This window comes from Cervus canadensis, chromosome 18 (assembly GCF_019320065.1).
Source record: "Cervus canadensis isolate Bull #8, Minnesota chromosome 18, ASM1932006v1, whole genome shotgun sequence".
In the NCBI taxonomy this organism is placed as follows: Eukaryota; Metazoa; Chordata; class Mammalia; order Artiodactyla; family Cervidae; genus Cervus; species Cervus canadensis.
The window spans coordinates 27,352,278-27,367,461 of record NC_057403.1 but is presented as its reverse complement, the minus strand read 5'-3'; the positions used below and the strand labels follow the sequence as shown (position 1 = coordinate 27,367,461).

The window sequence follows — 15,184 nt, the reverse complement described above, 5'->3', positions numbered from 1 at the left end:
ACCTTTAAATGATGCTCAAACAGGAGAAACTACACTACATCAGGATGAGAAGACAGCAACATCAGAGGTAGACAGCTTGCCCAAGATGCTGGATCTGCTTCGTATGATCATTTATAATGTTTTCTTGACTTCTTAGACCTTTGCATATAAATCAAATGCTTTTCTATCATAGGCCTGATTCTATGCCAGTTTTAGAAATCAATCCAATTGTTGGGTTTTTGGCCAATTACCTGTATCTAGTTCTGGGTTACCTTGGTAAATTTCTCCACTGCAAGACTCTAACTGGTTGGCCCTGAGGAAATTTACTTTAAAAAAATTATAGTCATATTCAGGTCACTGTGATACTACCAGACGAGATCCCCTCACTGGGCCAATTAATAATGCCTACTCTGACTCTGGCCATAAATTTGAGTCTTTTTCTATTCCTCAAGTTCAATCAGAGCAACAAAAAAGTTTCAACAAAGGAAAAAGAAATCTCCCACAATTATAAGATGGATTTATATAGATAACACCAGGCTATGGTAATTTAGGTTTAAAGTCTCCTCTGTGTTGAAAACAATTATATCATGCTAAGGATAATCAGTCTAGTAACACTAGAAAACTGGGCTATATGCCTTATAGATGGTGGTGCCAATGTATAATTTCCCTGAAAGATAAAGATTCGTACAGAGTAGACTAAGTCAGACGACCTGGGATATACTGGGCTACATCTAATGGAAGCTCTTAAGTCTTACTTGTGACTTTACTAGTACTGCTGGCTATGTTCTTTGTATTTCACCTGTTTTACAAAATTGCTATTTCTTACAGTGCCAAATGTGTGACTGAGGCCTCTGATAAAATAATATATAGTTCCCTATGAGATCGATGATGATGGCAGTGTAACTCTAGATATGAGAAAAAGCAACAAGAGGGAATGTTTTCCTGGACCAAGAGGCTAGTAAGACAGGTGGTCCAGAGAATTTTGGATACTGTTTTATGGCCTAGTCCAGTAACAGCACATTGAGTGGCCTGTCAACAAAATCTTTGCCAAACCTGAGAATGGACATTCTCAGCACCGTGGGATAAAATGGTCATGAAATGTCCCCCTCAAAATCATGGTCAAGTTTATGAGCAAAAAGGGGCTCTGCCAACTGAAGATTGACACTTGCCATCTATATCTACAGAGATTATATCATGGCCACTGCAACTGCTGACTTTCAACGGCCCTGAAAGGAGTTCAGGGTGAAGATCAGGAATGAGGTGCTCCGTGCTCTGGGAAAAACTGGCAGAACAGGCCTTCAGATAGTTAGATCTTTTCAGGAGATTTTGTGAGTCCCAGTTCTTGCATCTTCTCATACCTAGAGAAACACTGACATCATTAATGGTGTCATCTGCTTTGGCTATTAAAGAAAAAATTTTACAATTAAAAGTCAAAATAGAGTACTCAGCTATGGTTCAGACATCCTGAGAAATAACCAGGTGTTACTATGGGTGTAATTTCAGATTAGACATTGTATTGCTAAACACTTGAGTTTTCTGAGTCGTGTCAGGCTTAGATGCCACCGTTCTCAAAACAATGTCTGCTGGAAGCTAGTAACTTCTACCTTACTTTTTATAAAACTAGGCAACTGGCCACCTGACTACAAGTCTCCCTGAAGTGCCAGGTCCAGACTGGGTTTCAGGCCTATTCTTCTAAAAGAAAGAGATTTATTTTGTCTATTAAAACTCCAGTTATCCCTCCTCTAGCTACTACTAACTGGGTATGTTACAACAAAATGGCAGACCAAGGGATTGAGATTTTAATCATACAAGGCTCAAATCTAGGACTTGGAACTCAGGAATACTTCCAATTCAGTGTCTCTTCTCCAGGCTGAGGCAGTCCTATGCCCGATTTTGACAAGAGATTATCACAGTCATAGTTGCCCTGTTCCCTAAATTAAAGCTGAGCAGGACTCTGTGGGGTGGCGACTCTGGAGTACAGACCTGCTGTACTGTAAAATATAGGCTTTATTCAGCCTCCTTGACCTCCCCTGAGTTCCAAAGGTTAGATTCAAACAATTGCTAATCAGGGAAGAGAAAAAATACAGAAACAGAGGGAAAACAATCAAATAGTGGTACAGCTTTGAGACGGGTCCTGGTTCTTACTCAAAGAAATATGCATAACACTGTCTGAGTTCTTCTGCAGAACTGGAGCCCCCACCCAGGTGAAAGATGGTAACTTCAGACTAAACACAAGATTCCTAGAACACAGCTCTGTTGCTTGACCACCAGCCAATCACCCCAAATGTTGCCTCCTGTTTCTGGGGACCAGTGATGACCATCCTGTTAGGTCTCCTGTTTGGCCCCTGTCTATTTTATCTCTGAGAGGCGCCAACAGTTTCAAACTAAGTTGCTGTTATTACAAGAGTAAAAGCTGGTTTCAGATATAAAACACCCCAACTTAGGTCAGGTATAGAGAGACTTCTGCTCTGCTAGGCAGGCCTACGCCCAGGCACAGCAGGAAGAAGTTACAGAAGAAAGAGACCTCCGCCCCAATTCCCAAAAAGCATCTTGAGTATGAAGTCTCTCAAGGGAGAGTTGTTAGGGAAAACACACTGCCTGTCCGTCCACCTAATGTTACTCAGATCTCAATATTCGACTGCCCCCACAGATGATATAGAAGACCCATGATTGGGCCTTCCACAGAAACAACAAGACAGGGGGGAATGTGAGGCTGCGCCATGACAGGCAGCCTAGATTAGGAGTAGGCCTGGTTTTCCAGGGTAACATGATTATCAGGCCACCTGGAGCCAGCCAATCAATATGCGCCCAGTAAGGAAAAGGGAACCTATCAGGGGAAAGCTGAAAAGCCCGCGAACGCCCAAGTTTGAAAAAAAGCCCGTGAAGGTTTGAGCCAATAAGATTACTTTGCAAACATGTAACCAATCCACTTAAGCCAGCTACCAACTGCTTATGCACACCTTATAAATTGGGTAACAGCTCGGGCTCAGCGCTTTCTGACCCTGCACCACTGCGTTGGTTGCGGCAGTGAGCCCTGACTCGAGTCAGCAATAAACTTCCCTTTTTTGCGAGTTGCATTGTCTTGGAAGCCTTCTCTCTTCCCGCTCGGGGATTCAGACATCGGGCATAACAGTGAGCTGTGAGCTATGCTGGGATTCGTGACCTCCAGAGGAGAGGATTTTGATCCCGGGCCAGAAACAAGACTTGATCACTCGGAGCTTTTGTGTAGCAAAGTTTTATTAAAGTATAAAAGAGATAGAGAAAGCTTCTGACACAGACATCAGAAGGGGGCAGAAAAGATACCCCTTTGCTAGTTTTTAGCAAGACATTATATACCTGTTGGCAAGTTGCTAATCAGATAAAAGATACGCCTCAAGACTGAGAGAGTTGCACCAGGCCCCTCTCCCACAACATGCATTTTGAGATAGAATGGCACAAGCAGACTCATCTCCAGCCATAAAACAACTGACATGAATCTTGAGGAAAAGACAGATGTCCAAGCAAATGCTTAGTTTCATTAACATAACTTAAAGAAACATTTCCATGGGTAAGACGTACTGGTTTGCTGAGCCATTATCAGCTCAAGGTTTGTGAATACGGTTAGTTTTAGGCAGAACCGATCTGACAAAAGGCAGATTCCAAAGCAAATACCTAATTCCATTAACATAGCTTAAGAAAAACATTTCCATAAGAAATATTGGTTTGTTGAGCCAGTAGCCCCTCAAGGTTAAGTTCAGGCGGAACCACGTGTTGTCATGACAACACAGAATTAAAAGAGCCTCCTTTAATTTTGTAAAGACAAGGGGAAAAAAAATCAGCCACTTGCAGTTTATTTCCTCATACCGCTTGGGGACCTCTGGCCTTCCTACCTGACTGTTAACCCTCTCAACAGTATGTGGATTTCCCTTAAAAACAGAGGTACCATATAACCCAGCTGTTCCACTTTTGGGTATTTATCTGAAAAAAACAAAAATACTAATTTGAAAAAATAAATGCACCCATATATTCATGGCAACATTACGGACAATAGCCAAGACATGAAAACAACCTAAATGTTTGTCAATGGATGAATGGATCAAGAATGTAATGGAATACTACTCAGCCATAAAAAGAATCTAATCCTGTCATTTGCAACAACATGAATGGCATTATTATGCTAAGAAAAAAACACAAACACCTCCATGTCCGCTGTGCCTTGATAATTCATTTTAAAAAAAAAACAAAACAAATTCCATTGTATATAGGTACCACAGTTTTGTTTGTTCATTTTGTGTGTGTATGTTATTATTGTTGTTTTTTAGTTCAGTCACATACAGAATGACATCTTTATTTGCTTTTGGCTTGGGGAAATTATGACTAAAGCTACAAAAAACATTCATATGCAAGTTTTTGTGTGGACGTAAGTTTTCAACTCAGTACAGTAAATACACAGCAGCATGACTGCTGGATTGTATGGCAAGACTATTTCAACTTTTAAAGAAATTGCCAAACTGTCTTGCAAAGTGGCTGCATTAGTCTGCTTGGGCTACCATATCAAAATACCACAGACTGTGTGGCTTAAAGAACAAAAATTTATTTTCTTACAGCCCTGGGAGCTAGAAATTCAAGATCAAGACGTCAGAAAATTCAGTTTCTGTAAGCACTCTCTTCCTGGCTTCAGATGGCCACCTTCTTACTCTGTGCTCACATGGCCTTCCTCTGTGTGAGCACAGAAGGAGGGAGGGAGAGATAGATGTGGTGTCTCTTCCTCTTCTAATGTGGACACCAGTCCTATGGGAATAGTGCTCTACTCTTCTGTCCTCACTTAACTTTAATTATTTAGCTCCTTAAAGGCCCTATCTCCAAATACAGTCACATTGGGGGTTGGGGCTTCAACACATGAGTCGGGGAACCCATAAAATTGGCTCTGCCATTTTGCATTCCCAGTAGCAATGAATGAGAGTCCCTGTTGCTCTATGTACTTGCCAAACTTTTGTATTATCAGGTTTAAACCATATATTCAGTCTAAAAGATGTGTGTGGGTACCTTATTAATATTTTAGTTTGCAGTTCCCTAATGACATATGATGTGCATCTTTTTATATGCTTGTTTGCTCTATCTATAACCTTCTTTTGTTCAGATCTTTGGCCCATTTTTCAACTGTGTTGTTTTCTTATAGTTGAGTTTAAATGTTCCTTACCTCACATAGTTTGAACCTCTGTTGCTAGCAAAATCCAGAGTAAGGATTATTTATATCTTCTTAGAGATTTGACTCCATTATCATTATGTAATACTGTAATACCCCTCTAAAGAAAATTCCCTTGCTCTGAAGTCTGAGTTAATATAGCAACTCCTGCTTTCTTTTGATTAGTGATAGCATGGTGTATCTTTATCCCTTAACTTTATATCTATCAGGGTCTTTATATTTAAAGTGTGTTTTAAATAAATAAATAAAATAAAGTGTTTTTTATAGATAGTATACAATTGGATCTTGTTTTTTTATCCCCTCTTCAGTTTCTGAGTCTATAGTTGGTATATTTAGGATATGCACATTTAAATTAATTATTGATATATTTGGATTAAAAACATGTTTATAACTGTTTTGTTTGTTGTACTTTTTTAATTTCCTCTTTTTTCTGTCTTCTCTGATTTTAACTGAGTATTTTGTATCATTCTATTTTCTCTCCTCTCTTAACATGTTGATGATACTTTTTAAAAAAATTTTTAGTAATTACCTCAGAGTTTACAATATATATTTCCTTCTAATCTAAGTCCATTCTTAAACTACACTAAATTAGTTCATGGGTAATACAAATACCCTGTAACAGTATTCTCAAATCCTCTATCTAATCCCGTATGACACTGCTAACATGTTCCCACTTACCCATGTGTTATAAATACCCAATACATTTTAAAAATTATTTTGAACAAAGTTATTAATGTGTTTCTTCTTTCTTAGACATTTCACTCCAGTCTTTTCTTATATGCACAGTTTCCAGTGTAATTCTTATCCTATTCTTTTTTAAATGGATTTTCTACAGTTTGAATGTGACATGCCTAAGTGTAGATTGTTTAGTATTTATCTTGCTACAAGTTTTCTGAGTTTCCTGGATCTGTGGTTTAGTATACATCATTAATTTTGGAAAATTCTCAGCCCTTTATTTGAAGTATTTCTTCTGCTCCTCTCTCTTCTCCTTCTGGTATTTCCACTATGTGTCATTTACATCTTTGGTAATTGTTTCATAGACCTTGGATGTTTCATTCTGCATTTTCATTCTTTACTCTTTTTGCAGTTTCATTTGGGAAATTTCTATTGACTTATCTTCAAGCTCATTGATTCTTTCTTCGGTCATGCCCAGCCTACTGATGAACCCATCAAAGGCATTCTTCATCTGTTACAATGTTTTTGATTTGGGGCATTTCCTTTTGCTTTTCAGCATTTCCATCTCTCTGATTATATTACCCATATGTTTTTATATGCTGTCTGTGCTACTTTTATCAATCCTCCACAGTTCTGGGATAAACACCCAGCATCTTTTCCATATCACAACCAATGACCTTAACAAGTTGTCCTGTGTCCTTAGTCTGATTAGCAGAGGCAATACTTGAAGTCAGGTCTCTCTGGTCCATGGTCTGTGTGTGTAAATTCCATGACTCCTCAGAATAAGGATGTGAAGCATTTCTCAATTATCTGTTGTTCTCATATTTATTTCAGTCACCCTTAAGCATATTTCTATGGACATGAGCAAAGAAGTAGAGCTGTCATCACATCCCTCATAGAAAAGGCATTTGAGATGGGCTGACACTTGCTATGGAGGAACAGACAACACACATCACACTCATGACCTCTCTGGTCTCCTCACCCAAGAGGAAGAGATAATATTCCCATTCCCTGAGGAAATGGAGGCCAAGTACAAAGAGGGGAACTTTTCAAGATCACAGCCCAGGAAACAGGCATAGCCAGAATCTACACTGCGTTTTCCAAACTAATGCTTGTGCTCTTCTCTGCAGCTCACCCCCAGCAGACTGTGTGGTCAGAGGATTCTGAAGTGGCCCATATCTCTCTCTGGTACCCTGGGGATGAGGAGGTCCAGCAAGGTGAGGGGGCTCAGGCAGCACAGAGGACAGGGGACTGGGAGGAATATGGGGAACACAAGGGGCCGAGGGCATGGAGGACAGAGAATATGGTTGCAGCTATGGTGTAGAAATGGACCTAATCTCAGGGATTAGATGAGGCTGCCCCTTACCTAGGATACAAGGGTGACACTCAGGTGTCAGTTGGCCATGCAGCCAATTGCATGCCCCCTGCCCACCAGGCTTGGGTCCAACTGGGTTAGAATGGAGGGAAGGGCATGATGGAGAGGGAGTGGGAAACCCACAGTCCCAGGAGGGCCCTTGAGCTATAAACACATTTGCTTCTCTTCCCCAGGACCTGTTTGTTTCCCATCGAGCCTGGGATTCCCAGATTCCTCTCCTGTTCAGATTATCTGAGCCTCAAGACCATTAACTAGTCATACTGCAACATCTCCAGCTGGGGCTCTCTAGCCCCTCTTCTATGAGTTACAGAGTCTGAAAACTTTCTACCCTCACTTGAAAACTATTTCCATGAATGGTGTCACCACCTCCAGGGCATTCCTAACAGGGCCACTGATGTCACCCAAATGCATCCTTTGCTCTCACTGTCACATGCAATGATTCATTTCTAAAGTCCTTTTGGTCATCCCCCAAATGCCAGTTCAGGGAACCTTACTCCACAGGTCTCAATACCCAGCAGTCACTTCTCATTATCACTGTTAACACTGTGGATGTTGGGAGAGACTCTGAAGGCTGAGAATTTTTTATGTGGCCCTGACCTGTGTTGGTTCCTTCACATACCTTATTGTATGTGACTTTACCCCTTAGTGCTCATACCTATCCTCCTGGGTAGAATGCAAAATGCCCAACAATGACTTTTAATCTGTAAAAACATTCCTTGCCTCTATCCTAGAACCACCTTTGACCAATGATTCCCAAACTAGCTGAATGTGGACTGACCTCTCCAGGAAAACCTGTAAAGCCCCTGCCTTATTGTCCTAATCAGATTGCTACTTCCAGGCCTTCTCAGCCGGCATATTTAAGTAAAGGCTTGTGCTACCTGGTTCAAGCTATTCTCTTCCCAACGCATGTCCCATTGTGCTCATATTCAGTCATCAACCATGGGTGAGTCTCTGGGTTGTGCCATGATGTGCACCATGGTTCCATCTTTTTTTTTTTTTTTTTTTAATTTTTGCTGGACTAGGTCTTTGTTGCTGCTTGCAAGCTTTCTCTAGTTGTAGCGAGTAGGGGCTACTCTTTGTTGTGGTGCACAGGCTCCTCACTGCAGTGACTTCTCTTGTTGTGGAGCACAGCCTATAGGTGTAAGGGCTTCAGTAGTTGCAGTACCCGGGCTCAACAGCTGTGGTGCATGGGCTTAGTTTCCCCGAGGCATGTGGAATTTTCCTGGACCAGGGATCTAACCCATGTCCCTGCGTTGGCAGCTGGATTCTTATCCACTGTACCACCAGGGAAGTCCTGGTTCCCTGTTATAACCCCCATCAGTGCATCATCAGATTTTCAGGGATGGAGGAAGTTTTGTTCTCTCCAAGCTAGGGGGTTCCTGTCTCATCAGTCTATGGGAACTGTGTGATCACAGCATGTGGTATTCCTATCATATGCCTGTCTCCAGAGTCTCCATGGAGTATCTGTGTCATCGTACTTGCTGTCATGTGTCAGTACTTCCATCCTGTCTCACAGATCACTGGTATGTTTTACACGTCAGTTGAATGTGTCTCAGGTCTGTCACACATCTTTCCTCTACCAGTATGGTAATTGTGTCTGGGTCCTGTCTGTTTTGAAGAGTGTTAACATCCAGCACCTGTCATACAGTGTCCCAAGGATCCCAAGGTTGTTCTCAGGTATATCACAAACCCATCACGCATGACCCCCAAATATATGTGTATGACTCTTGGCTCTGCTGCATTATCACTACGCATCTGGCACATTTAGTACCTGAAATATTTGTATTTCCAGACTGTGCTTCAGTGTGCTAGCAAAACACACTGTCATACCACGTTTCCAGGTGTGTGACCATCACACCTGTCCTATTCTTGTATCTCCAGTTCAGTTCAGTTCAGTTCCGTCGCTCAGTCATGTCCGACTCTTTGAGACCCCCATGGACTGCAGCACACCAGGTCTCCCTGTCCATCACCAACTCCCCAAGTTTATTCAAACTCATGTCCATTGAGTCGATGACGCCATCCAACCATCTCATACTCTGTCGCCCCCTTCTCCTCCCGCCTTCAATCTTTACCAGCATCACGGTCTTTTCAAATGAGTCAGTTCTTCACATCAGGTGGCCAAACTTGATTGGAGTTTCAGCTTCAACATCAGTCCTTCCAATGAATATTCAGGACTGATTTCCTTTAGGATGGACTGGTTGGATCTCCTTGCAGTCCAAGGGACTCTCAAGAGTCTTCTCCAACACCACAGATCAAAAGCACCAATTCTTTGGCACTCAGCTTTCTTTATAGTCCAACTTTCACATCCATACATGACTGCTGGAAAAACCATAGCCTTGACTAGACGGACCTTTGTTAGCAAAGTAATGTCTCTGCTTTTTAATATGCTGTCTAGGTTGTATCTCTAACTGTTACCATTACACATCTGTCAGCCAGGAGCAGACCCCAATTATCCATCTCTTCAATATTTAGTTTATAGGAAAGATGGGAGAAGGTTGAAGTGCAGTCACTCTGTCGTGTCCGACTCTTTGCGACCCCGTGGACTGTAGCCTACCAGGCTCCTCCCTCTATGGGATTCTCCAGGCAAGAATACTGGAGTGGGTTGCCATTTCCTTCTCTTTCCTTTTTGTTAAATCAAAAAGGTGCACAAAACCAAACCTATAATGAGATCAATTCTAATAGACTAGTGACCCAGCAAACTCAACAAATAAATCAGAATAAAAGGAGGTAAGTGGCACCTATTTGTTATGAGACTTATGAAACATACCTATTAAAAGTAATATGGGTATGTTTTAGATATTGATTATACTTCATCACCTTAGAAACAAACATATTTTGAAAACAACTGAGAAAACTGAGTACTGATAACATATGAGATTTTAAAGTATTTTTATTTTGTGTGATATAGCCCTTACATTTTAGAAATGCATCTTTGTTTTTGGCTGTGTTAGGTCTTTGTTGTGGCGCATAGGCTCTGTTGTGGTGCATAGGCTTTCTCTTGTTGTGGTACATGGGCCTCTCTTATTGTGGAGCACAGGTCTAAAGTGCAAGGGCTCAGTAGTTGCAGCATGCTAGCTTCTCTAGTTGTGGTTCATGAACTCTCTAGTTGTGGTGTGCTGGTTTAGTTGCCCTGCAGCAATTGGAATCTTAGCTACCCAACCAGGGATCAAACCTGCGTCCCCTGCACTGGAATGTGGATTCTTAATCACTGGACCACCAAGGAAGTCTCTAGAAATGCATCTTGAAGAGATTACGATTAAATGACATGATGTGTATGCTTATAAATAACTCAGTAATAAGCATGGGTATAGATGAATCAAGAATGGCCATGAACTAGCAAATACATGAAAAGATTCTCAACATCACTCATTATCAGAGCAATGCAAATAAAAATCACAGTGAGGTACCAGCTCACACTGGTCAGAATGACTGCCATCAAAAAGTCTACAAACAATAAATGCTGGTGAGGGTGGGAGAAAAGGGAACCCTCTTACACTGTTGATGGGAATGCAACCTAGTACAACCACTATGGAGAACAGTGTGGAGATTCCTTAAAAAAACTGAAAATAGAACTGCCATATGACCCAGCAATCCCAGTGCTGGGCATACACACTGAGGAAACCAGAATTGAAAGAGACATGTGTACCCCAATGTTCATTGCAGCACTGTTTACAATAGCTAGGACATGGAAGCAACTTAGATGTCCATTGGCAGATGAATGGATAAGAAAGTTGTGGTACAAATACACAATGGAATATTACTCAGCTATAAAAAAGAACACATTTGAGTCAGTTCTAATGAGGTGGATGAAACTAGAGCCTATTATACAGAGTGAAGTAAGTCAGAAAGAGAAACACCAGTACAGTATGTTAATGCATATATGTGTAATTTAGAAAGATGGTAATGACGACCCTATATGCAAGACAGCAAAAGAGACACAGATGTCAAGAACAGACTTTTGGACTCTGTAGGAGAAGGTGAGGGTGGGATGATTTGGGAGAACAACATTCAAACATGTATATTACTGTATGTGAAATAGATGACCAGTCCAAGTTTGATGCATGAAACAGGGCACTCAAAGCCGGTGCACCGCAACAACCCAGAGGGGTGGGATGGGAAGGGAGGTGGGAGGGCGGTTCGGGACTGGGGGGACACAGGTACACCTGTGGCTGGTTCATGTCAATATATGGCAAAAACCACCACAGTATTGTAAAGTAATTAGTCTCCAATTAAAATAAATTAATTTAAAAATGGCCATGAATGATAATGATGAATGGCCATGAAATGATAAATAATGAAAGATTGAGGAATAGTTCATGGAGCTTCATAACAGTTCTCTCCAGTTATATGTACACGTGTGTATGTGTGTGTGTGTGTGTGTATATATATATTTATGAAAAATATCTATTACACAAGGAAGATTATGTCCTTGCAGTAATAATTTTATGTTAATAAGCTGGATTAAAAAGAGTAGAAGGAAATATTTTGGTTTCAGGAGTGTAAGCATAAATCAAAAACATCAAACTGTACACTCTTTGTGCAATTTAAGTGAATCATACCTCAATAAAGCTGTTAAAAAACCAAAGGTACTAAATACCCAAAACTTGTCTTTCCTAGTCATTTTACTATTATGTATGTTCTTAGGTTTACTTATGAAAACTCTGTCAGTGTGGTGGAAAAAATATAATGATGAGCTACTGTGCATCTCTTCTTATTTCATGTTCAGTGACATCATTTTGGCGTCTTGAAACTGGCCACTGTGGGGACCTGCCAGGTGTAAAGGTAAGATGGCTTCTACAACAGAAACATGCAGTGACACATCTGGCAAGAGCCTTGGATAGGCCAGAAAGTACAAGAAAGCTTGCCACAAATTTGTAACTTATGGAGAATCTCCTTACTGTGGACATTCGTATATAAAAGGTTCAACATTAGGCAGACGTCTTCATCACAAAGGCTCTCCTCTAGTGTTGTTATATTGAGCAAGTAGATCGCACCATTCTTTTACGTCTATGGTGACTCTTTGTGCAAATTTCCTGCTGTTCAGTGAGGTTAAACTATCACCTGAAGGCTTTCCTATGTTCACTTCACTCATAAGGTCTCTCTGTTAGTGTGGACTTTCCTGGTGTTGAATGAGGTTCGATCTTTGGATGAAGACTTTCTTAATTCACTGTACTCATAAGGCCTATATGATTGAATATTTGGTGTTGAATCAGAGAAGACCTTTGACTGAAGACTTTCCCACATTCATGGCACTTGTAACATCCTTCTCCACTGTGGATTTTCTGTTGCTAAATAAGGATAGGCCTTTGGCCTAAAGGTTTCTCTTCAGGCAAGCTTTCAGTGATAAATCAGAGCAGACCTTGAACTGAAAGCTTCTCTACTTCATGAGGCTTTTTCTAGTGTGCAGTCTCCAGTGCTAAATAAGGTGGGTGCTTCAGCTAAAGAATTCCCCACATTCTTTATACTCGTAAGGCCGTCCTCTAATGTTAACTATCCAATATTTAATGAGGTTGAAGCTTTCCTAGAGGCTCTCCCATACCCATTGCATACAGAAGATCTTTCTCCAGGATGAAATCTCTGGTGTTCAAGAAAGCTAGATAAAGAATTTCCCATATTCACTGCATTAATAAGGTCTTTCTTCAGTGTAAATTCATTGGTGAAAACAGGTCTGTATTTGCAGGTCAAATCTGAAGATATTACCACATTTGTGGAAAGTTTAAGTACTTTTTCCTTTTTGTGGAGTCTCTGGTATTTGTGGTTGAAGGCTTTCCTGCATCCGTCACACTTCTAATGAGTTTTCCTACTATGAATGGTCACCCCACACTCGGTGCTGCTGCATGGCTTCTTCTGTTGTAAGTGCAGGAAGCTTGAACTGACCAGGAAGCACTTCCCAACTTTGTTTCAGGTAAAGGAATTCCTTGGTATATGGAGTTTGTAGCTCTTCACAAACAAGGTCCTCCCACATCCCTTCCGAACATTTTTCTCTACTGTGCTGCTTCTGGTGAAGGTTTATACTAAAAGAATGGTTTCCCACATGCCCCACAAGTATACGGTTTTTGCCTGGGATGTGTGCTCCTTTCCTCAGCCAAGTGCAAAATGTCTTTTAAGACAGAGATACATATCTCACAGGAGTGGGCTTTGTAGGGAAAAGGGACCTGCTTTGGGAGTCCTGACCTGTGACATTCCTTCTACAGAAACACTCTGCCAAGAAGGTGCCTCCTCGTCTTCCCCTCCATGCCAATAACCTGGAAACAAAGAAATACAGCTGAAGGACAGCTGACTCTGGTAGGAAGGAGCAACCTCCATCACAAAAGTGCATCCGATACACTAATGAATGAGTGCACGTGAGTCCACAGGATTGTTGTCAGGAGGAAGTTGGAGTCAGGTGGGAGAAGCAGCTGCTGTGCAGCAATGGTCCTCTAAAGGTCACAGCATGGGGGACATAAAGGACACAGTGAAGAACCAAGTGCAGGAGAAAGGGTGGGGTACAGCACAGAGAGGAGATGCAGGTCTACAACTTACTCTGAATGGTTTCTAGCACTTCTCTGCTGATGACCCAGGAGAGCTATGCAGAAGGATGTGTCTGGGCCCAAGAAAATCCAATAGCACCAGAGTAGTTCTTGTTCAAAGACTATTTAGAGATATGTGCACATCTCACAACAAAATATATGTGGGGCAGTGATGGAGAACACTGAGAAAAAGCAGTGGAGAAGAATGGGTGGAATCCATTGTGAGAGTTACGATTCACCCTGACAGAGAGCCAGTGTAGAAATGACAAGCTAGCAAAGTGTCAAGAATGGAGGAGGAAAGGCAGAAATAAAGTGTGGCTACTGGTACTGGCACCAAAATGTAGAGGAAACAGAACAGATTCATGGTATGAACTGAACACACAGTCCTGAGATCACGCCCCCTCACTTGCCACTCAATAGTGCCAGGGACCCTCTGAGCCCATTTTGTGGAGCTGGAGTCATTAAAATGCCCACCCTGAGAGGCATCCATAGGTCTCCCCTGACTCCCCATGTAAGTATAGTGCCTGGATGATACAAACTCTAAGGAAAAGACTGGACAGGTGAGTGGCCAGCACTGACCTAGAGTAACTCAGAGCGACAGACATAGGAAAGAAAATTCAATATTACCAAAATTAACCTCGGAGGAGGATCTTGAAAGAATAGCCTACGGGCCACGTAAGTAGTGACCATATCAGTGACTACAATTTCTAGCATAGGCAGAAATGAGGATACATAAGCTAGAGGAAGGGAGTAGAACCTAAGGCAGAGGTGACACCTGGCCTGAGAAAGGGAAAGCAAGGTGGGATCCAAAGGCTAACTGCGAGACTTCTGACTCCTTCCCTGAAGGGCTTTGGGGCAACAGGTACTGGGACTGAGTGAGAAAAAGACAGGACACTGCAGACAGCTCAGTCCTAGCAACCAGAGCACCTACCCAGGGAACTGAGGAAGGAAGCAGTGCCTGTGGTCCTGATGTGAGAAAGATCTGATCTGTCCATGGGGAAAAGGAAAATATACTGGGGCAGGTATGAGGGTCTTACCTAGAGAGGCCATAAGTGCAAAGTTCTCCAGCATCACATTGCAGTATAGGAGTTTCTGGGTCTCATCAAGGAGAGCCCATTCGTCCCAGGAAAAGTACACTGCCACGTCCTCAAAGGTTATGCTGCCCTGCCATGATGAGGAGAGAGGAAATCATGAACAGCCTCTTGGTCAAGGATCCCCAGTCCATATCCCCACATATGTATTCCATGCTCATACTTCTCCCCAGCTCCACAACTAAGATGAGGTATTGGACTCTGGTGCCATTTGTGTCTGTTCCCTCCTAGTGGTCCCATTAGTTACTGTGTCTAGTCCTCAGCAACATTAGGCAGGTGGGCACAAGGATACCATTAAGATCCAGGCCTGCCATGCAGGGCTCCACCTGTCCTGCCAGGCAATTCCCGGGAAGTCTCCCAGATTGCACTT

At 42.0% G+C, this 15,184-nt stretch overlaps 1 protein-coding gene across 1 annotated transcript in view; it reads right to left on the bottom strand.

The window, feature by feature from the left end:
* LOC122421018 (zinc finger protein 211-like) overlaps nt 1–15,184 on the bottom strand; it is a 30,445-nt gene that overhangs the window by 12,041 nt on the left and 3,220 nt on the right. Inside the window, exons 3-4 of the mRNA XM_043436721.1 lie at nt 14,761–14,887; nt 13,389–13,459 (exon numbers count right to left, since the gene is read on the bottom strand). Coding sequence (XP_043292656.1) covers nt 13,389–13,459; nt 14,761–14,887 — 198 coding nt within the window. The remainder of the gene's footprint in view (nt 1–13,388; nt 13,460–14,760; nt 14,888–15,184) is intronic.